At 53.4% G+C, this 21,022-nt stretch overlaps 4 protein-coding genes across 4 annotated transcripts; 3 read left to right on the top strand and 1 right to left on the bottom strand.

Moving 5' to 3' along the window:
- The first annotated feature begins 1,301 nt into the window (after positions 1–1,301).
- Positions 1,302–5,982, top strand: TPP1 (tripeptidyl peptidase 1). Its single transcript, XM_079709534.1, has 13 exons — positions 1,302–1,360; positions 1,476–1,547; positions 1,797–1,936; positions 2,769–2,919; positions 3,126–3,253; positions 3,352–3,530; positions 3,717–3,915; positions 4,063–4,251; positions 4,490–4,559; positions 4,985–5,105; positions 5,190–5,348; positions 5,511–5,636; positions 5,810–5,982. The coding sequence occupies exons 1-13, from the start codon at positions 1,317–1,319 to the stop codon at positions 5,948–5,950; spliced, it is 1,719 nt and encodes a 572-aa protein (XP_079565660.1). The 5' UTR covers positions 1,302–1,316; the 3' UTR covers positions 5,951–5,982.
- A 2,947-nt stretch (positions 5,983–8,929) lies between these two features.
- TAF10 (TATA-box binding protein associated factor 10) lies at positions 8,930–10,337 on the top strand. The gene is made up of 5 exons (XM_079709471.1): positions 8,930–9,180; positions 9,320–9,474; positions 9,715–9,779; positions 9,868–9,982; positions 10,167–10,337. The coding sequence occupies exons 1-5, from the start codon at positions 8,949–8,951 to the stop codon at positions 10,254–10,256; spliced, it is 657 nt and encodes a 218-aa protein (XP_079565597.1). The 5' UTR covers positions 8,930–8,948; the 3' UTR covers positions 10,257–10,337.
- Positions 10,338–10,479: 142 nt separating this feature from the next.
- Positions 10,480–16,560, bottom strand: ILK (integrin linked kinase; the record flags this gene model as incomplete). Its single annotated transcript, XM_079709470.1, has 12 exons — positions 10,480–10,717; positions 10,901–11,031; positions 11,139–11,238; positions 11,338–11,459; positions 11,551–11,678; positions 11,789–11,898; positions 12,032–12,117; positions 12,229–12,312; positions 12,411–12,507; positions 12,693–12,788; positions 12,971–13,136; positions 16,472–16,560. 12 exons carry the CDS (start codon positions 16,558–16,560, stop codon positions 10,568–10,570), a joined length of 1,359 nt encoding a protein of 452 aa, XP_079565596.1. The 3' UTR covers positions 10,480–10,567.
- Positions 16,561–17,329: 769 nt separating this feature from the next.
- On the top strand, positions 17,330–20,665 carry RRP8 (ribosomal RNA processing 8; the record flags this gene model as incomplete). The annotated part of the gene is made up of 7 exons (XM_079709469.1): positions 17,330–17,443; positions 18,628–18,997; positions 19,200–19,653; positions 19,744–19,873; positions 20,032–20,138; positions 20,223–20,319; positions 20,546–20,665. The coding sequence occupies exons 1-7, from the start codon at positions 17,345–17,347 to the stop codon at positions 20,663–20,665; spliced, it is 1,377 nt and encodes a 458-aa protein (XP_079565595.1). The 5' UTR covers positions 17,330–17,344.
- Between the last annotated feature and the right edge of the window lie 357 nt (positions 20,666–21,022).

The raw sequence follows: 21,022 nt of genomic DNA, 5'->3' as shown, positions 1-21,022 counted from the left end.
CTGTGGCCCAGGCTGGGCCCCGACCTGGGATGCACACAGTGTCCCCAATGCAGGCCCCATCTGAGCCTGCCCTGGGCAGCCTCGGACCATGATTGGCCGCGGGGGAGGCCAGCTTCCCACCCCAGAGTCCTCCAGTGGGGACGGGTCTCACGTCTCACCCCGGCCCTGTCAGAGCACCAGCACCACGAGGCCCTGTTGGGCACTGACCTGTGGCCAGGTACAGTGTGGAGAGAAAGATGATGAAGGAGGCAGCAGCCCTGGGTCCTCCTCAGTGAGGGCTTCTTGCCCTGTGCCAGCACCCTGAGATGGTGCTGAGACTTTATTTATTGGGGGGTAGGGGGAATGGGGTCAGTCCCTCTAACTTGTTTGGGCCCAGCTCCTTTGGGTTCCACTGACACCCCTGCCCCTGCCCAGAATCAAGTGCCAATTCTCACTCTGGAGCCTTAATAAACTGCAGTTTGTATCCAGTGTCCGGCTCTGTTCTGTGGGGGCCGTAGGGGTGGGGGGATGATGGGAAGCCACCTGGCACACTGTGGACACCTCAGGAGTCACAGAAGGTGGTGGACATAGGGGCATCTAGGGTGGGAGCGAGTGGGGATGGCACCGGGAGCCCGAGCCCAGCCTGAGGCTGACTATCACATCTCTCTGCAGTCGACCTTTCCCTCTAACGTGGGCAGGAGGCCAGAGGACGGCAGACAGCAGGGGCTTGCTTGTGGCAGTGACCTAGAGAGGGATTGGCTGGCTGGGGAGAGATCTTGGAGATGACCAGCTCTAGGCCTGAGGGTCTTCAGGGAGGTGCGGGTGGGTACAAGAGCAGCCACGTGGTGCATTTGTTTTCCGTGGCGCCCCTATATACTCGCGTGTAATAAGAGCTCACATTTGTTGAGCCTTTGCCATGTGAGGCTCTCTGCTGAGGGGTTTGCCTGCTCTATCTCTGTACATTTTCACTGCAACCCTCTGAGGCAGAGCACTTTTAACATAAGAGTCTCCATAGTCTACATGAAGAAACCTAGGCTCCGAGAAGTTAAGTGACTTTCTGATATCATACAGCTAGTAAGAGCCTGGGTCTGTGGGCCTCCAAAGCCCCTTTCTTAAGCACCCCCTACACTGTGGTGAGTCCTGGATTCCGGCAGCAGGTGGGGGAGCCCTGAGCTTACCCAGTGTTTGACAGTCCACAGAGGGAGAATCCGAGGAGCAGCCCCTCCCCTTCTTCAGCATTCAGGACCACCCATTCAAGGGAGGAGCCAGCACCGTCACTAGTTTCTAGGCCGAGACGGGTGGTGGTGGTGCACTATAGGGCTCATGTGATCTGTCACATGACAGCGGATCTGCGGAAAGGCAGAATGGGCCCCCGAGCCTGGTAAGAAACTAGGGGGCCCTGGGAGAAGGGAATCATGTTGGAGGGAGTATATGTTGGAGGATGGGAACACAATGACAGTCCAGCTCCTGCTGAAACACATGTGCTGCCCCTGCAGCCTCCTAGGGCTCCTTGCCCTCTTTGTCGCCGGCAAATGCACTTACAGCCCGGAGCCTGACCAGCAGCGGACGTGAGTTGACTTAGCACTGACACCCCCTACCCCATGGCCTCTCCTGTACCCGTTTTCCTGGTTCTAGCCTCCCTCACCCCCCTTACCAGCTCCTGGTACCCACTCCATAGCCTTATTCCCAGATTCCCGATAATCCCCCTCCTGTGATCCATATCTTCTTCTGGAATCCTCCCCAAGGTCTAGGTCTAATACTGAACCTTCCCATCCCTACTCTAATGAAGGCCATGTGCCTGACCCCTGACCCTGCAGGCTGCCACCAGGCTGGGTGTCTCTGGGCCGTGCGGACCCTGAGGAAGAGCTGAGTCTCACGTTTGCCCTGAGACAGCAGAACCTGGAGAGACTGTCCGAGCTGGTGCAGGCTGTGTCGGATCCCAGCTCTTCTCGCTACGGTGCCTGATGGGACTGGGGGTGGGATGTGGGATGCAGTAGAGGGACACAGGACTGGGCTGAGTGTGGGACGGTGCAGGTCATGTCAGGGACGTGCTCTTGGGGCCTGTCGAGGGGGTGGTATAGAACAGATGAATGCCAGTGACCCTCATTAAAGAGTTTCTGAATAAAAAGGTGAATTGGAACTAGAGTGTCCCAAACTAATTCACATTCTTTCCTCCAAAACTTTCCACCTATGTTCATCAGGCTCAAAAACTGAAAGTGGGTATGGTTAAGAGCACAGGCTTGGTGATCAGATCTGGATTCAAATTCTGACTCTACTATTTACCAACTACCAGACAAATGGGGAAGTAGCATCCAGTACATATAAGTGCTCATTACCTCAAATTTCACCTCCCCCCACTAAATTCACTCTCATTTACTCCTCCATTCGACCCTAAGGCTGCCAGTTCCAGCTCTGAAATACTCCACTGTCTCACCATTCCTTATTGCCACCAACTCAGCTGATAACTCTTTCACCTGGACTGCTGCCAGCCCCCTCACTGGTCTGCAGTCGCTTCCCCTCTGCTCTTTTCCCTACTTTACTCCCCACTCTGCTCCAGAAGGTCCATGTTTTGCTCCAATGGTCAAGCTGGATTGTGGGCTTCCCCTGCTGGAAGCCCTTCGTGGTGAGGGGGGAAGTCTAAGGTTTACCCAGGAGGTGTATGCATGATCCACACAGGAGAGCAGTGACTCACCATCATGTTAAGCTCCAGTGTCTCCTGGTTACGGTTCAAAAGGGGCAACTTAGAAAAGCAAGGAATGAAGGTAAGAGCCTCTACTGAATCCCTGCAGGAAAGTACCTGACCCTAGAGGATGTGGCTGAACTGGTCCAGCCATCACCACTGACCCTCCACACAGTCCAAAAATGGCTTTTGGCTGCTGGAGCCCGGAACTGCCACTCAGTGACTACACAGGACTTTCTGACTTGCTGGCTGAGTGTCCGGTAAGAGGGAATAATTGCCTCATGGAGGGCACCGATCCTCCCATCAGGGAGATTCGTCACCGCAGTGGAAGGGAGCTGAGAGCTTGCCAGGGCCTGTGGGTGAAAACACGTGGGGAGATAATGACTAACTGCCCAGTGATGCTCAGGCAGCCTCCTCTGCTCTGTTCCATGCTTTCTGACCTCTGTTCTCTGATCTCTGACTTCAGACAAGCAGAGCTGCTGCTCTCTGGGGCTGAGTTTCATCGCTATATGGGGGGACCTGCAGAGACCCATGTTGTAAGGTCCCCACATCCCTACCGGCTCCCGAAGGCCTTGGCCTCCCACGTGGACTTTGGTAACACCCAGTGGAGTTGGTGGTGGGGGGCGGTCAGTGATAAAATGGGGGGTTGGAGGCTAAAGGATCTCTTCCTCAAGGCTGACTCCTCCCCACAGTGGGGGGGCTGCACCGCTTTCCCCCCACATCAACCCTGAGGCAACGCCCTGAGCCACAGGTGCCAGGGACTGTTGGCCTGCACCTGGGGGTGACCCCATCTGTGATCCGTGAGCGGTACAACTTGACGGCACAAGACGTGGGCTCTGGCACGACCAACAACAGTCAAGCCTGTGCCCAGGTGAGCCACGCAGAGAGCCTCAGGGTCCTTACCGCACCCCCCGCCCCAAGGTGCCTGACCAGCCTGGGGCTGACTCTAACCCCTGGGCTCTCACCCCCAGTCCTGTGATCTGGGACAGTATCCCCTGACCTGACCCTTGGGGCTGTGTCCTCTGACCCATGATATCTGCTCTGATTCCCTCCATAGTTCCTGGAGCAGTATTTCCATGACTCAGACCTGGCTGAGTTCATGCGCCTCTTCGGTGGGAACTTTGCACACCAGGCATCAGTAGCCCGTGTGGTCGGACAGCAGGGCCGGGGCCATGCCGGAATCGAGGCCAGCCTAGATGTGGAGTACCTGATGAGTGCTGGCGCCAACATCTCCACCTGGGTCTACAGTAGCCCTGGTACTGCCAAGGGGACTGGCTGGTGGGGATAGAGGTGGGGGTGAGTGGTGATCTTTGCTTCCCCAAGGGAATCCCATGAGCTCCAGGGAGATCCTGACAACCTCCCAAATGACTGCCTTTGTGCCCTCTTCTCCAAAAAAAATCCAGGCCGGCATGAGTCACAGGAGCCCTTCCTGCAGTGGCTCCTCCTGCTCAGTAATGAGTCAGCCCTGCCACATGTGCACACCGTGAGCTACGGGGATGATGAGGACTCCATCAGCAGCGCCTACATCCAGCGGGTCAACACCGAGCTCATGAAGGCTGCTGCTCGGGGTCTTACCCTGCTCTTTGCCTCAGGTGACCTCCTACTCAAACTGAGACTCCCACACCCACCCAGCCTCAGAACTTTGACCCCGCAGTGACTCCTGGACCTGATCTCTATCTCATAATCTGAACTCAACAGGGACCACTGACCTGACCTCAACTCTGACCTCTTGCAGTAATGACTAACACTTGAATTTCCTCTCTGACATCTGAACCCACATTCCAAACTCTGACCAATTAAACTGAGTGGCAAATTTGGTCTCTCTCCCAGGTGACAGTGGGGCTGGGTGTTGGTCTGTCTCTGGAAGACACCGGTTCCGTCCCAGCTTCCCTGCCTCCAGGTAAGCACCCCAGCCCACCACTTACCTGTGGCCACCAATTCATCTATGACCTCATGATCTGGAGCCTTTGTCTTGATTGCACCAGGTGCTCCTGTGGCCCAACCCTCAACTTTACCTGCACCCCCCTTCTTCCTGTAGGAAGGCCCCGAGTCTCCTAAGTAGGACATAGCTTCCATTGTTCCGCTTCCTCAGTCCCCAGGCATTTTAAGGGGAGGTTTGGTGGGTGTTCTGTAGGGAAAAGTGTGCACAGTCACCTCAGGCCATGCCTTGAGGGCCCCAAATCTCTCAGTCATCCCCATGTACATACTTCACCAGAGTGCTTCCCCAGTCCCTCCAGCAAACCCCAGACCCATACTCACCCATCCCCATGCATTTTGGAGGTGCCCTTTGGACCCTGCAATCTGAATGCTGTCTTCTGCCCTCAGCCCCTATGTCACCACGGTGGGAGGCACATCCTTCCAGAATCCTTTCCGAGTCACAGATGAGGTTGTTGACTATATCAGTGGTGGCGGCTTCAGCAATGTGTTCCCACGGCCTTCATACCAGGTACGTGTGTGTTTGCGTGGATGGAGGGGGGACAGGTGGGATCCTCAGTTCAGCAGATGATACTCACTCAAGAATGCCTTTTAGGAGGAAGCTGTAGCCCAGTACCTGAGCTCCAGTCCCCACTTGCCACCATCCAGTTACTTTAATGCCAGCGGCCGTGCCTACCCAGACGTGGCTGCACTCTCTGATGGCTACTGGGTGGTCAGCAACCATGTGCCCATTCCATGGGTGTCTGGCACCTCGGTGAGAATTAGCCTGGCTCCAAACCCCCACCCAGGGACTACCCTCACCCTCCACCCCCAAGACCTTACACCCAGAACCCCTGATTCCTCAGAGACCTCTGATCCATCCCTCCCAAAAAGTCCACTCAACCCCTAACCTCTACTTGTACCCTCACCCTTGCAGGCCTCTACTCCAGTGTTTGGGGGACTCCTATCCCTGATAAATGAACACAGAATCCTCAGAGGCCTCCCCGCTCTTGGTTTTCTCAACCCACGGCTCTACCAGCAGCACGGGGCAGGACTCTTTGATGTGAGTATGGAAGAGAGGGGTGTGGCCACTTTCGTAAGAGTACGTCGAGTGCTAAGATGAACTTGAGGACAATTCTGATGGGGTGGGATAGCCTCTGGAATGTGAATACAAGGTGAGGTGCTGCAGTCTGCTAGTATCAGCAAGCCGGGATCTGATGCCCACCTTCTCCCTAGGTAACACGTGGCTGCCATGAGTCCTGTCTGAATGAAGAGGTGGAGGGTCAAGGTTTCTGCTCTGGTCCTGGCTGGGATCCTGTGACAGGCTGGGGAACACCCAACTTCCCAGCTCTGCTGAAGATACTAATAAACCCTTGATCCTTTCTTGCTACAAGAGTGGGCCTGTCCACTGCCCCACAGCTGGTGGCTCGGTCCCTGATTCTGCACTGTTGGAAGCCCTGCTAAACCCTCAACTGTTGACTGCCGCAGCTTATCTCCCTAACCCAGAAATGCTGTGAGCTTGACTTGACTCCCAATGCTACCTGCTCCCTTATACTCAGGTCCCCCTGCCCCTGGCCCAGGTTCCTCTACAGATGCTATAACCTGCACTGTTTGGGAGCCTCCTCCGCACACCACCCCCTCTTCCATTTCTTCTTTTTTTTTTTCAACTTTTTTTTTTCAGTTGTTTACACTGTCTGTGTAGTACACTATTTCACTTCATCTTCACTCCTCAATTCATTGCCATGAGACCTCTGCTCTTACTTTTTCACTCTTTCCTCCCCTGAGAAACACTGAGAAATGAAGGCCTTCCTGCTGCTTCATCCAGTGGACACTTCCCAATCTTTGCTCTGTGGACTCTCTGTCACAGTAGTCTGCTGCCTCTCCTTCCTTAGTGCCCAAGGCTTAACTTCTCCTCTGACCACTCCCTATTCCTCCTTCATTCCCTCTTCCCTCTTTCTCTTTCTCCGCTTCCTCATTGAATGTTGTTGTATTTCATTGCTCCATCCTTAGCCTTTTGCTCTTCTTGCTCTACTCATTGACCCTGGAACAAATCAATCACTGGCATCCACAGCCATCATCTCACTATATCAGACTTTTTATCCAACAGTGATCGATACCTCAAAAGTAATATGTGTGATACTCAATATTTCATCTCCCTTCTTCCCAATCCCAAACTGTTCTGTTTCTTTTTTGTAAATGACACTATGCGGGCTTCCCTGGTGGCACAGTGGTTGAGAGTCTGCCTGCCGATGCAGGGGACACGGGTTCGTGCCCCGGTCTGGGAAGATCCCACATGCTGCGGAGCGGCTGGGCCCGTGAGCCATGGCCGCTGAGCCTGTGCGTCCGGAGCCTGTGCTCCGCAACGGGAGAGGCCACAGCAGTGAGAGGCCCGCGTACCGCAAAAAAAAAAAAAAAAAAAAAAAAATAACACTATGCTTCTTCCAACCAAGCCAGAAACCTAAAGTGTCATCCTAGACTCCCTTTTCCTCACCTCCTCCCATCATCATGTTCAATCAACAAGTCCTGCTGACTTTACCTCTTAAATATATCTTTATCAATCCACAAGTCCTGCCATTTGTATTTCCTAAGTATATCTAGAACTCATCGAATTCTCTCCATCTCTACTGCTACTGCATTAGCCCTGAGCCATATTCCCTCTCCTCTGAATTGAGGAGGCCCTTGCAAGAAGTGTCCTTACTTTCTGCCCTTCCCTAAACCATCTACCAGAGTAAGATGCAAATCCCATAAGGTTATTTACTTGGTTAAGACCCTTCAAAGATTACTGGATATAGTTCAGGCTTTTTATCATGACTTAAAAACCTAATCCCTTACTTGCCATTTGTTCATGAGTAACAAATTGTTTATCCTTTCCTGCCCTCCCCACAGACACTTTCACTTTTGCTCAAGATATTCTGGGCCCTAACATTACACCTGGCTCCCTTTGCCTGGTTGATTTCCAGAATTCTTTCGAGACTCAACTCAGAAGTCACCTTCTCGTGTGAACCTTTTGGCTCCCTGAAGCTAGATGATTTTGGTACGACAGAAAAATCCTAGATCCTTGAAAACAAACCTGTTTGATTCTTGGCTCTGATATAGAGTAGGCGAGAGCCTTGAACAAGTAAGTTCAACTCTCTGAGCCTTTTTCCTCATCTGTTACGTGAGGCTATTGATACCTGCCTCTAATATTCAGGGAATCATTAAATGGGATAAAGTTAATAGAATGCCTGACACACAGATACAGGCAGCACCTGTTAGTTCCCTTCCTCCCTTGCACTGTACACTCTGTGCCTACCTCCAGTATTTAAACCCCCAAATATTGTTGAAATGGCCAGTTAACTGTTTGCCTCCCTTTCCAAGACTATTGGTGCCTAGAGGACTAGAACCTTGTCCTACTTAACTTTGTATTTGCAGGCCCTAGCTCAGGACTGGCAAATAGGAATTAAATAAATGTTTGCTGCATTGAAAAACCCACTCTTTCACTAGCTGTGATTTTGCATATCTTGTTTATTCAGGCTGAAAGACAGCCGTCCCTCTGTATCCTGACATACCACAGCCACAGATTCAACCAACCATGAATTGAAAATATTAAAAAAAAAAAATTCCAGGAAGTTATAAAAAGCAAAACTTGAATTTACCAGCAACCATTTACATAGCATTTACATTGTATTAGATATTATAAGTAATCTAGAGATGATTTAAAGTATACAGTGCAAATACTATGCCATTTCATATAAGGGACTTGAGCATCCATGGGTTTTGGTATCCATGGCGGGGAGGGGGGGGGGAAGGGGGTTGAGGGGAGGGTCCTAGAACCAGTCCTGCCCACCCTTCACCACCTATACGGTGGGAGGACTGTTCTTCCCTCCCCATCTGCAGTAGCACGTTCTCCTGTTGCCCTCACTTCTTTGGGCAGCTGCCAGGGAGAGAGGCTATCCAACTCCACTACAAACCCTTAAAAGGCTGAATAAAGGGACTAGAAAGCATGCAGAGTGGCAGGCAACCAACGGTCGAGAGGTGTCAGGGCGATGGGCCCCAAAGCAAGGTTTTCGGGCGTCAGGCTGGGTGAGGGGTCCCAGGCCTACGGAAGAGGCTCCTCGACATTCAAGCGTTCCCATCCCAGCGGATCCGCCTAGGACAACCGCGGGGTGAGAGGAGAAATGTTCCCGCTACCGCGGTTCTCCAGCACTTTGTCTCCGCCCACCGGCCTTCGTCATCTAGCAGCCGGAGGGGCCGCGGAAAGAGGCGAGCAGCCTAAGGGAGGAGCGAACGTGGCGTGGGAGGGGCGAGTCGCGAGGCGTGTGACGTCAACCCTGGTGCGTGCGTAACGTGAACGGAAGCGGAAGCGGCTCTGTTCGCCGCCTCTCCCACCGGCCCGATGAGCTGCAGCGGCTCCGGCGCGGACCCCGAGGCGGCGCCGGCCTCTGCCGCCTCGGCCTCGGGCCCGGCACCCGCGGTCTCGGCCCCCACCGCGCTGCCCACTGGCGTCGCTGCGGAGAACAAGGCCAGCCCCGCGGGGACAGCTGGGGGGCCTGGGGCTGGAGCCGCGGCAGGGGGCACGGGAGCCGTGGCGGCGCGGGCCGGGGAGCCGGCCGAGCGGCGCGGAGCGGGTGAGGGCCGGGACGGGGGAGGGCGAGGGCCGCGCCTTGGGCTGGCCCCAGCGGTGGGTGAGGGCAGAGGGTTAAGGCAGACCTAGCTGGGCCCCCGCGCCTCCCACCTCCATGTCTCAGTTTGCTGGTTCTCCTCCAGCTCCGGTGACGGCGGGCGGCGCGGCGCCCCCGGAGGGGGCCATGTCTAACGGGGTTTACGTGCTGCCAAGCGCGGCCAACGGAGACGTGAAGCCGGTGGTGTCCAGCACGCCTCTGGTGGACTTCCTGATGCAGCTGGAGGATTACACGCCTACGGTGGGCTTCCCGCCTGAACAGGCTGCTGGCCCGCTGTCACGTCAGCTTCTGCCACGCCGCCTGTATTTGCAGCGTCCTCTTGCGTTTACTCCCCTACTAGCTCTTGTGATTTATCCCTTCTGCCCACCCAAAGGAGGAGCTTCCTGGTAGCCAGGCTTGCCCTCCATTTCCCTTACCCTCCCACTCTCAGCCCCACAGTACACAGGGCTAACACTGACAGTCGTCTAATTGATTTCTCAGATCCCCGATGCAGTGACTGGTTACTACTTGAACCGTGCTGGCTTTGAGGCCTCGGACCCACGCATGTGAGTAAACTCTGGGCAGGTTAGAGCCTTGGGTGCTTGTGTGGAGTTTGTTGTCCACCTCCTTCTCATACCATCTTTTTCTCTCTAGAATTCGGCTCATCTCCCTAGCTGCCCAGAAATTCATCTCAGATATTGCCAACGATGCCCTACAGCACTGCAAAATGAAGGGCACAGCCTCTGGCAGTTCCCGAAGCAAGAGCAAGGTGTGAGGGGAGGCTCACTGAGTCAGTTATTACCTCCTACAGCAGCAGAGGCTTAAATTATCCTGAAACCCCTTTGAGGGAAACTAAGCCCTAGGGGAGGTGAAAGACCTACTCAGGGCCACCCACCTGGGATTGAAATCTGGAAATTCCTGTGTTCAGTTGGTGCTCTTCCCTCTTCCCTCAGGACCGCAAGTACACTCTAACCATGGAGGACTTGACCCCTGCCCTCAGCGAGTATGGCATCAATGTGAAGAAGCCGCACTACTTCACCTGAGCCACCCAATCTAAATGTACTTGTCCGTCCCCTTGTCCCCACACCAGCCTGTTTTCATAATAAACTTTATTGTGACAGGCAGGGCTGATCCCTCCCATGCTGGGAGACACCGTGTGGCAAGTGACAAAGCTTTAAGCCCATTCCCTTTTTGGGCCACAGTGGTAGGGATGGGGGCAGGGGATGGGCCCCATGGCTGGGGTAGTACCATGACTAGAGGCAGGGGAGGCAACCAGAGGCCTGCTGCTTTGGGGAGGTGCACTCCCCTAACCGTGTCCTGACACCTCTGGAGTTTAGACAAGGACTTTCCAGCCCTACTTGTCCTGCATCTTCTCCAGGATAGGCACAATCATGTCAAACTTGGGCCGCTTAGCAGGGTCTTCATTCATGCAGATCTTCATGAGTTTACATACATGGGGGGAAATACCCGGTGGGATGGTAGGCCGAAGGCCTTCCAATGCCACCTGCAAGCACAAGGAAAAACAACGTGGGTCTCAGAACTTGAGTCTCATGTGGGGAGCGGCCTCTAGCCCTCAGGACAGGATTCTGTATATTTGAACAAATGTAGGAAGAGCCCAGCCTCACTACAATTATTGTCACTACCACCACCATTCCCCCAACACAAGTATATCCAGTTATGCTCTCACCTTCATTCCAATTTCCATGTTGGAGAGGTCAGCAAAGGGTACCTCCCGTGTCACCAGTTCCCACAGAAGCACTGCAAAACTCCACATGTCTGCTGAGCGTCTGTTTGTGTCTTCAGGCTTCTTTTGCAGAGCTGGAGGAACAGGACTTAACTGCTCCAGCTGCCTATCCTGTCTCTGCTCCCTTCCATTACTACTGAGCTGCCCCTTCTCTGCCTCCCAACATAATGCACTCACTCACCTTCAGGGGCCACCCAGGCAGGTGCATACATGCGTCCGGGGCACTGGAAGGAGAACTTGACGTCGGCCATACTGATTCGAGCAGTCATGTCCTCATCAATCTGAGGAGGAGAAGATAGTTGTGTGGAAGGAGGTAAGTCCTATTCTAGATAGGGAAAGGGCTTCTGGGGCCTGGGCCGGGAGTGAAGTTGTGACCTCACCATTACACTACGACTGTTGAGTGCATGTCGTGGGATGAGGGGCTCTAGTGTGTGTAGGAAGGCCATGCCCCTTGCCATGTCCAGTGCAAACTTCACAGCCTGGCTCTGGTCCACAACGAAATCTAAAAGAGGAGGCAAGAGTTAAATAGTTTGGAGAGGCTTACACTTCTCTCCCCTCCCCCGCCACAACGAGATTTGGCATCCCCTACTCACTGGTGCCTTCGTGTAGCACATTGTACAGGGATCCATATGGCATCCAGTGTGTGATGAGGGTGGGGTGAGGAGCAGGTGGAGACTGACAGGCCCCGAGCACTGGGAGCACATTCGGGTGGGAGAAAATCCTGGAAGGGGCAGAGAATGTCCCTGGCTGAGACCCAGCATAAAAGATCTCCCTCTGGGTGCTGGGCAGGGTTCCTTGGAACCAAGGCTTCCAGTTTAGGCCTTGCCTTACCTGAGCCGGGGACACTCCTCGTTGAAGTCCCTACTCTTCCTTGTACTCCAGTCTCGAACCTTCAGCATCTTCACGACGATGTCATTCCCCTGCCAGCGGCCCTTCCATAGCTGAAGGACAGATATGGGTTAGAAGGCTTTAACTAAGGCCACTGCTTTCCTGCCCACTAACTGGAGGAAAAACTTAAGACGAGTGCAGAGCAGGTAATGTGTGGGTGGGTGGGAGGGCAAGGGTAGGGGTCACCTCTCCAGAGTGATTCTCATTGAGCTTCGCCAGGAAGTTGAGCTGTTTGAAGTCAATGCCGGAGTGTTTGTTCAGAGTCCCATTTCCTGAGAGTACGGGCAGGTCAGGTACTTCCCTCTAACCAGCCTCCTTCTCACCCAGCCCCAGGAGCCCAGGATTATTCTCTATCACCACCCCTACCCTCACAACTGACTCACGGGGCCGAGTGCGGGTAGTCCCCTTCCAGAATGTGTCCTTGTATGGAATACGGTTCAGATTCTGGCCCATCTTCTCTGCCCGCTCTAGGGAAGAAAGACAAACAGTCTTGGCTTCAGCTGTTGTGTGGTGGGAGGAGATAGGCTGAAACATGATAAGACACGAGCGGTGGGTGGGGACAGACCTCGGAGAAGCTCTCTCAAGGGTGCCTTGGCTTTGTCCACAGGCATCTCTCCATACTTGTTACAGATGCTGACAAGGGCCCCATTAGCCACGAGGTCCTGGAATTAAAAGGTGGCTGTGATGAGGGCAGTCACAACCAACCATGAATGTAGATGCAGTACAAACCCTGTGAATGTTGTGAGTACTGGGCAGTACTCAGGATGGGTTGAGGGTTCTAGAATCTCCCACTCAAGCTCAGACTTTGCTTCCCACCCATCCCAGAACTCAGGGCCTGAGTACTCACCTCTGCCACCTGATCTTGGCCCCAGAAACAGGCATAGTGCAGGGGCACATTCCCATGCTCATTCACTGCATTGATGTCAGCTTTGTACTGCAGCAGCTGGTCCCCATGGCCAAACAGAAAGAGGCAGAAGGTACAGTCAGTCCCAAATGAGAGACGTGTGTTGAGGCATGCAAGGAGGGAGGAGAGTATACATACTTTCTATGGTATGTTATAGTGTCTATGGCTGACTTCCAGGCAGGTACATCAAGTAGATGACAGAGGCAGGGGTTCATACATACCTTCTGTACAATATCACGGTGCCCATGACTGGCTGCCAGGTGCAGAGGGGTGTCATCCCCACGGTTCATCACATTGATTCGTGCCCCACGCATGATCAGCATCTCGACCACAGCAGATCGGCCTTCTCGGCAGGCCCAGTGCAAGGGGGAGAAGCCATGATCGTCCCTTTGAGGAAGGGGCAATGGTCATTGATCTGGAGGTGGGATGGGGGCAAAGGCTTTGATACAAAAAAAACTGATAGTCACTCTGCATACTCTCCCTGAGAAACTTTACCTCTAGGACTTTGATTCTCATTCATGCCAGCAACTCCCAAAGCTGTCCAATTCAGACCTTCCCCTGAGCTTCAAACCCAACCAACCACTACGTGAAATCCCAACAAATCCATATGATTCATTGTCTCCATCACCATCTCCCACTAGCCTTTCTTCCCTGGCATGCCCTCATTATGTGGTAACATTCTTCATCTGGTTTCCTTTGCACCCCTTTTGCAACATCTGTTGGTCCTTTCTGTTTTCCACTGCATCTGGCACATCCCCCTACTACAGTACGTGTCACACTGGATTGTAAAAATCTGTTAGTGGGCTGTCTTGTCTATTAGACTGTAAGCTTCTTGAGAGAAAGGAGTGACAGCAGCTGTTCAGTGCATGTTAATGGGAAGGAGGGGTAGCTTTGAAAAGGAAAGCTGCAGCTCATGGGAGGGGAAGCAAGCTTACTGATTGGTTCTGATACTGAAATTAAGATCTAAAAAGGGAATGGAATTAAAATGATGGTTTGGAAGGGTTTATAATGAAAAGGAAAAATGCTTTTGATAAGTCATTCATGAAGTAGATACCACCACATAAGACAGGATTCCTCTACTCAAGCAATCCTGGGCACAGAAAACAAGAAAATGAGAATGGCTTCTTTAGAAAGAAAGCTATACCTGACTTTTTTCTTTTCCCAAGAACTTGTATTTTATAAAGTAAAAGAAATGTACAAAAAACAAAAACAAACAAAATAAACAACTGGGTGGAAGCTAGGCCGGCCTGACAGCCTGGGGCCATAAAAGGAAATTCCCTCCAGTCCTGGGCTGCAGATCCAAGGGGCGGAGCAGGGGGGCAGTCCGCGGTCTGGGCCGGCAGCCTCAGGATGCCTTAGTGCTGCGGTCACTTCCCGTGTGCGGGCTCTGGGCGGGGCCTGGAGCCGCCACCGCGGGCCACCCAGATGTCCCCACAGCCAATGTGGGTGGTGGGTGTGGCCTTTAACTTAGATTTCCCTCCACAGCTGCCCTCATCTGCTCCCAAAGATAGCCAAAACCTTTCCTGGGAGGTGGGTATTCCCCTCCCTCTTCCTAAAGCAATCACCACCCCCTGCTTATCGGTCAGTTTTGCATCCCAGCTCTTTAATTTGTGCCCCAGCTTACCAGCCTCTGGCAGTCTGTAGCCCCAGAGCAGGCCAGAGCCTGAGAGCAAAAGTATGGGCACAAGGGTTCTGCCCACTGTCAGGCCGCCGGTCACCTCAGAACCTGAACTTTAGTCCCGAAGAGGCCAGCAGGAAGTTCACCCTCACTTCATATCCAGCATATAGCCAGTTGGGCCCCCAAAGCCTATCTACTCAAACCAGCACCAGTTTCACTAATGCCACCCCTTCACCTTTTGGCAGCTGAGTCTTCCTAGATGCCAGGCTCACTGGACAACCTCACCTGACGCGTTATAACCCCACCAACAAAATACTAACTGCGCTCGCTGTCTTTATCAGAGCACCCTTTGAAGAATTATATGAAAAACGGAAGGAGTGACTGCGAATTATGGAGAAATAGCATAGAGCCTAATGGAAACCTGTAAAGCCTGGATGAAGATGACAGGTGATCCTTACCTCTCAAACCTAAAAAATAAATTCTCCCAACCTCGGGCTTCCCTGGTGGCGCAGTGGTTGAGAGTCCGCCTGCCGATTCAGGGGACACGGGTTCGTGCCCCGGTCCGGGAAGATCCCACATGCCGCGGAGCAGCTAGGCCCGTGAGCCATGGCCACTGAGCCTGCACGTCCAGAGCCTGTGCCCCGGAACGGGAGAGGCCACAACAGTGAGAGGCCCGCGTACCAAAAAAAAAAAAAAAAATTCTCCCAACCTCAAAAGCTAAAATTTTAAAATAAAATTAAAATCCACCATCCTGAATCAACATCACTACTGCTTTTCTTGTCCTCCTGTCTCAGCCAGCCTTAAAGAACTTGTCTACATTCACTTTCTCTACCTCCCATTCAACCTGTCACAGGGTTGCTGCCTTGAAGGCAAGCATTATGTCTGATTCTGGACCTCTAGCACCCAGCACAGAAGTTCAGTATAGTTCTTTAAATGAAGGAACCAAGTATAGTCTGGTTTCTTCACCTGTTTTCCTCTGAAACAGCCCTCACAGAGATCATCAAATATATAATTAATTGTAAATTCAGTGGTTACTTTAAAGTGCTCAAGTTCTTTGACCTCTCAGCAGTCTATAGTACCGTTGACCACTCCCCTTTTGTTGAAACATTCACTTCTCCAAGCCTTACTAGCATATTTTCCTGTTTCTCCTTCAACCTCCAGTTGCTCCTTTTTGGTCTTGTACGTTTCTCATCCCCTGTTTCACACCCTCCTCTTCAGGTGCCACCTACATGCTAATATCTCCCAAATCTGTCTCCAAGTCAGATCTCTCTCCTGAAATCCAACAGCCTATTCAACATTTCCACTTCACTGTACTGTCACTTTAACATGTCCAGAGTGGAACTCATCACCCTTCAGCCTTGTCCATGTCAGTAAAAGGAACCACCATCTACCCAAGTGCCCAAGCCAGAACCCTGGTCATCATCTTTGACCTTCCTCACTTCCCACACCAAGTCTCACCAATTCTTTATCCTAAAGATTTCAGGAATTTGATCATTTTTTTCTTTTTTACCTGCCCCAATTCCAGTCCAAGCTATCACCACTTCTGGTGCCTCTCTTCACATCACCACCTGCTCTTCAAAAAGCATCCAAGATGACACTTAACAAATGGACAGTCTCATCATATCATTACATGGCTTTAAACCCTTGTTCTTGGAATAAATGCATTATTATAGTCTAAATATTCTTGCATGATCTGGCTGACCCTTGCAGACCTTTCCAATCTTATCTCCTGTCGTTCTCCGCTTGTACCCAGTGCTTCAGCCAACAGAAGCCCACAGAGGTCTTCTATTCTCTAGCCGTATGGAACTCCGGACAATTTCCGGGCACCCTCTTCTGGGTGTCTTGCCCCCTAGCTTTTGCCCATGCAGTTTACTGAGGCTAGAAAAGTTCTCTGCAGCCTCTGCCTGTGAAATTCTTATTCAGTCCAGATTCAGCTCAAACAACAGCTTCTGTGTGGAGACCCTCTGCCCCGCTGACTGGCTGTGCTTAGCCCTCACCACACTGGATAGGAAAGTCAGCAGCCCGCACCAGACGTGAGCACCCCACATCGCGGAGAGGAGCATGTCTTTACCCTTCCTCTCCCCCACCAGCCACCTCAGCTCACCCCTGGTTGAGGTCGTTCTCCGTGTTGTCCAGCCACAGGCGGACGGCAACCGCATTGCCCTCCCGGCACTGAGTGAAAATGTCGTCCATAGCAGCGTCCCGGCGCTGAGTCCCCTCGATTGGGAAAGCGTGGGGACTGTAGAAGGATCCAGGGAAGGGGGGGGGGGTGTGAGCCCCAAGCCTTGTCCCTTAAAGGAGAGAAGTGTTTGTGTTGGGGTGGGGGTCTGGGCACTGCGTCCCCGGCTACTGGAGGTCTGTGAAGGGGTTAGGGGGGCAGAGGGATGATACCGTACTGTGTCCCCTGGGCGCGAGGGAAAGGCGGGTCGAAGGGATGTCCGAGAGCAAGCACAGAGACCCTACCCGCGGACAGAACTGGGGGGAGGGGGGAGTTTAGGCGCCCTATACCCTGGGGGAGGGGGTCGGAGGTCCTTCCCGGGGATGGCCCTCGTTCCCCGCTCGGAACGGAGTAGGCAGAGTGAGGGGTGACCGCCTGGTAGAGCTCGAGACTTGGGGAGGGGGCACGGGTACTTCCACACTCACCGGGACTCGGGCTGGAGGCGCCTTCTCCGGGGAACTCCCGTCCGGCCGCGCCCGCCGCCCGGCCCCGCCCCGCCCCGCCCCGCCCCGCCCCTGGCCCTCTCTGGCTAGCGCGGGCCTCCTTCCCCCAGCCCTCCAGCCCGCCTTCCTTGACCTTCTAGCCCACCAGTGTCTAAACTCGATGGTTTTCGGCACTGCGCCGGCTGCTCTAGCCGCCTTAGCTTTCACTCTTTGGTTTCCGGCCCTGTTTTGGAGGCTCTGAGCGCTTTGATTCTTGAAGACTAGCTGGGCACGTGGAGAGACTGGTGGACCGCGCGACCTCGCTCTCCCCAACCCCATGTTCGAGGAGCCGGAGTGGGCCGAGGAGGCCCCAGTAGTCGCGGACCTCGGGTCTGTAGCCTTACGGCCTCGGACCACGGCCGACTCGCAAATCAAGGTGAGTGGACCCGCAGGGGCACTCGGAACGGACCCCGCTGGCTCCCAGAGCTGGGGCGCGCCGCATGTGTATTAGGGGGAGGGGGCGCCTGCGGCCGCCCGAAAACCCCGGAACTTCCAAAAGAAAGTGACGTTGGAACTGAGAGAGACTTGGTGAGTAGAAGTTAGTGAAGCAAAGAGGGTTTCTTGGAAGGAAAAGCACGTGCAGAGACCCTGGTGTGAGAGAGCATGTTCTGCTAGGGTCACACACCTACACAGAAATAATCTGTGTAGTTGGAACGGAGCGAGTGAGAGGGGGTGCCGTAGAAACTGGAGAGCTAGATTAGAAGCTTTGCATACGGTAAAGATAGAGAGAAGCCAGTGGAGTGTTTTAGCAGAGGAATTATTTCTTCAGATTTGCACTTTGAAAAGGTCATTGGGTGCTGTGTGGAGACTGGAGAGAGCAAGAGTGAACGACGTTGAAGGGTTGTCAGTACTACCTTTCAAAGGGAGGTGGTGCTGAGGGGAACTCCAAGATAAGTGCCTGGCTTAGGAGCGCCCAGTAGGACTTCAACCTAGAATGGCCTCCCAGACAGCAGACCTTCTCCTTTAAGCCTTTGCCGATGTGTGGGCTGCTGCACTTGCTCAGGCTCTTTCTACCCTTCGGTCAGCCTCCAACATGGAGTCTGTCTGCTTTATTCCCTCCTCTTCAACCCCTCAACCCATTGCTGTAGTCCGTGCCACTGGCCTCTGTCTACAGCTTGTCCTTTTCAGTTTGTTCTCTACACTACAACTATTAAAGGAGGCACCTTTAATACACACACGTGTGATCCTGTTACTCTCGTTTTCAGAAATCTTCCTAACTTTTTTAAAAAGGTATTAGTTAGAGGTAGAAGCCTGAGATTGAGGGTTGGAACTCCTGGTCCCTGGCCTTGATCTTGTAGCTTGTGACGTTATCACGTTTCTCTGGGGAACCCCATTACCTCATCTGCACAATGAAGAAAGTGGGGTGGATGATTTCTCTGCCCTCCTTGGGCAGTTGAAAGTTCTTCAGGGTCTGGCAGTCTTCATGACAAGTTAACTTGACTGGGAATAATCCATGTGCCTCTAACCAGCGTCTGAATGAGGTCCCCATCTCTCCTTTCTTAATTCTCCAGGCCCCATCCATTCTCCTCGCCCCTGCTCTCATCCCTTGTTTTCCCCCAGGGCTCCAAGCACCGCAAGCTCTTGGCCACATTACGGGCCCTGGAGGCAGCATCTCTTCCCCAGCAGCCCCCCAGTCTGCCTGGCAGTGACGAGGAGGACGAGGAGGAGGTGGTGGAAAGAAAGAATAAACGCCCAAAAAAGGTCTTGTTTGCCAGCGCTTCTCCTGAAGTAGAGAAGAAAAGGAAGAAGAAACGTCAAAAACAGGGCCCACCTAGCAGTGACTCCAAGGAAGAGGAAGTGGAAAGGAAGAAGTGCCACAAAGGGGCTCTTCTTGGCAATGACTTTGCTGCAGAAGAGAAAAGAAAGAGGAAATGCCAGAAACAGGACCCTTCAAATCCTGCCCAGCTTCTGGACAATGTTGACCAAACTGGTATTAGTGCATGTGGGACAGGGAGGGGGGATCAGCTGATCCTACATATGACAGAGGTTATCTGCCACCACTAGGTTTGGGTTAGGGAATAAGAAGTACTTTCATCTAGGCCACAACCTCTGTCTTGGGTTTAGTCTTTTGCTAAGCCTCTGAATTCAGGGGATATTGCCCCAAAGATGCCTTCCCATCTCACTCCCTGCAGGTTCCAAAGCTTGGAATTCTAGTGCTGCAAGTGACTCCACCAGGCCAGGCCCTGAGACCCCTTGCTCTAATCCTCCGCATACCTTGAGTCGCAAGCAGTGGCGGAACCGGCAGAAGAACAAGCGTAGACAGAAGAACAAGTTTCGGCTTCCTCAGCCACCAGAGCAGGCCCCAGCCACAGCCACCGCAGAGGAGACAGAGGTGCCTCCTGCCCCCAGTCCACACAGCCATGGAGCCCGGGCAGAGGCTCTGCGAGCCCGCATGGCCCAGCGGCTGGATGGTGCCCGGTTCCGCTACCTCAATGAACAGCTGTACTCAGGGCCCAGCAGTGCTGCGCAGCGCCTCTTCCAGGAAGACCCTGAGGCCTTTCTCCTCTACCACCGTGGCTTCCAGAGCCAAGTCAAGAAGTGGCCACTGCAGCCAGTGGACCGCATTGCCAGGGATCTTCACCAGCGGTGAGTGGGAGTTGGGCATTATGAGAAGCGAGGTGTGTCAGTCATGGGCTCAGACCAGACCAGTGAGCTGTTCCTCCCTTCCACTTCCAGGCCTGCGTCCCTGGTGGTGGCTGACTTTGGCTGTGGGGACTGCCGCCTGGCTTCAAGTATCCGGAACCCTGTGCACTGCTTCGACTTGGCCTCTCTGGACCCCCGGGTCACTGTGTGTGACATGGCCCAGGTAAACCCCACTCCTTCCACGTATCTGGCCTGTGCCCTAGGCCCAAACTCCATGTGCTAATCTCTAACATGCCCTCTTTGCCCGACACCCCTAGCACTCGGTGCTGGCTTTCTCCTCCCCATAATGTGTGCTTCATACAATACTCTCATTCTCCGTAGGTGCCTCTGGAGGATGAATCTGTAGATGTGGCTGTGTTCTGCCTTTCACTGATGGGAACCAACATCAGAGACTTCCTAGAGGAGGCAAATCGAGTGCTGAAGCCAGGGTAGGAGTCCCCAGGAAACAGATGCATGTATATGTGCACATGCGTGTGTCTGTGCATTTACCCAGAACTTTCCCTCCTTTTCAGGGGTCTCCTGAAAGTGGCTGAGGTCAGCAGCCGCTTTGAAGATGTTCGGACCTTTCTGGGGGCTGTCACCAAACTGGGCTTCAAGGTCATCTCCAAGGTGAGGGCCCCAAGAAGTCTGTCCGTATTTTTGTCACATGTGTGGCCCTTCAGGGTAATAGTGGTGTTCAGGACGGAGGTCATAATCAGACACAGACGTTTGCTCCTTGAAGGCATGACTCATGGGAGAGCCCTGGGAAGCTTTCTGAGCAGGAACGGGATGTGGAGAGGTGGTTTGAGGAGCTGGGGTGAGGATTTAGAGCTCACTGGGTCTTTTCTGTCCCTAGGACCTGACCAACAGCCACTTCTTCTTGTTTGACTTTCAGAAGACTGGGCCTCCTCGGGTCGGGCCCAAGGTTCAACTCTTGGGCCTGAAGCTCCAGCCTTGTCTCTACAAGCGCAGGTGACCTCTGGACCCCCCTTGAAAGGGGAGGCAAGTCTTGAACTCCAGGCTCAGTACTCTGAAGACTGTATCCAGCCAGGCTGTGACCCGGGGCCTGGTACCACCCTTACTCCATCCCAAGAACAAAATGTAATGAAACCCCTGGCTCAGCCCTGCTCTAATGAAGGCTTCTTGGTTCCAGGAAGCATAAAGTCATTTGGGCTAGCTAAAGAATAAGGAGTTATTGTGAGAACGCAGGAGTATCTGGGAATTACGGATGCCCTCAGTGTCATGGAAACGACATGGTTTGGAACTCAAGGCATCTCTGGGTGTGGCTCCTCTGTCCATCTCTCAGGAGCCACGTGGGCTTTCTGTCCCAGCA

Source organism: Hyperoodon ampullatus (assembly GCF_949752795.1).
Source record: "Hyperoodon ampullatus genome assembly, chromosome: 7".
NCBI lineage: Eukaryota > Metazoa > Chordata > Mammalia > Artiodactyla > Ziphiidae > Hyperoodon > Hyperoodon ampullatus.
Note: the sequence above shows the minus strand (reverse complement) of the source record. Positions and strands in the feature narration are given on the sequence as shown.

Excerpts from the sequence above, each read along its gene's own strand:
- TPP1 (XM_079709534.1), top strand. The coding sequence starts at position 1,317 with ATGACAGCGGATCTGCGGAAAGGCAGAATGGGCCCCCGAGCCTG. Across the intron at positions 4,252-4,489 it reads TACCCTGCTCTTTGCCTCAG|GTGACAGTGGGGCTGGGTGT; the intron begins GTGACCTCCTAC and ends TCTCTCTCCCAG. Across the intron at positions 5,106-5,189 it reads TCCCACGGCCTTCATACCAG|GAGGAAGCTGTAGCCCAGTA; the intron begins GTACGTGTGTGT and ends AATGCCTTTTAG.
- TAF10 (XM_079709471.1), top strand. The coding sequence starts at position 8,949 with ATGAGCTGCAGCGGCTCCGGCGCGGACCCCGAGGCGGCGCCGGCCTCT. Across the intron at positions 9,181-9,319 it reads GGCCGAGCGGCGCGGAGCGG|CTCCGGTGACGGCGGGCGGC; the intron begins GTGAGGGCCGGG and ends GTTCTCCTCCAG. Across the intron at positions 9,983-10,166 it reads GTTCCCGAAGCAAGAGCAAG|GACCGCAAGTACACTCTAAC; the intron begins GTGTGAGGGGAG and ends CTCTTCCCTCAG.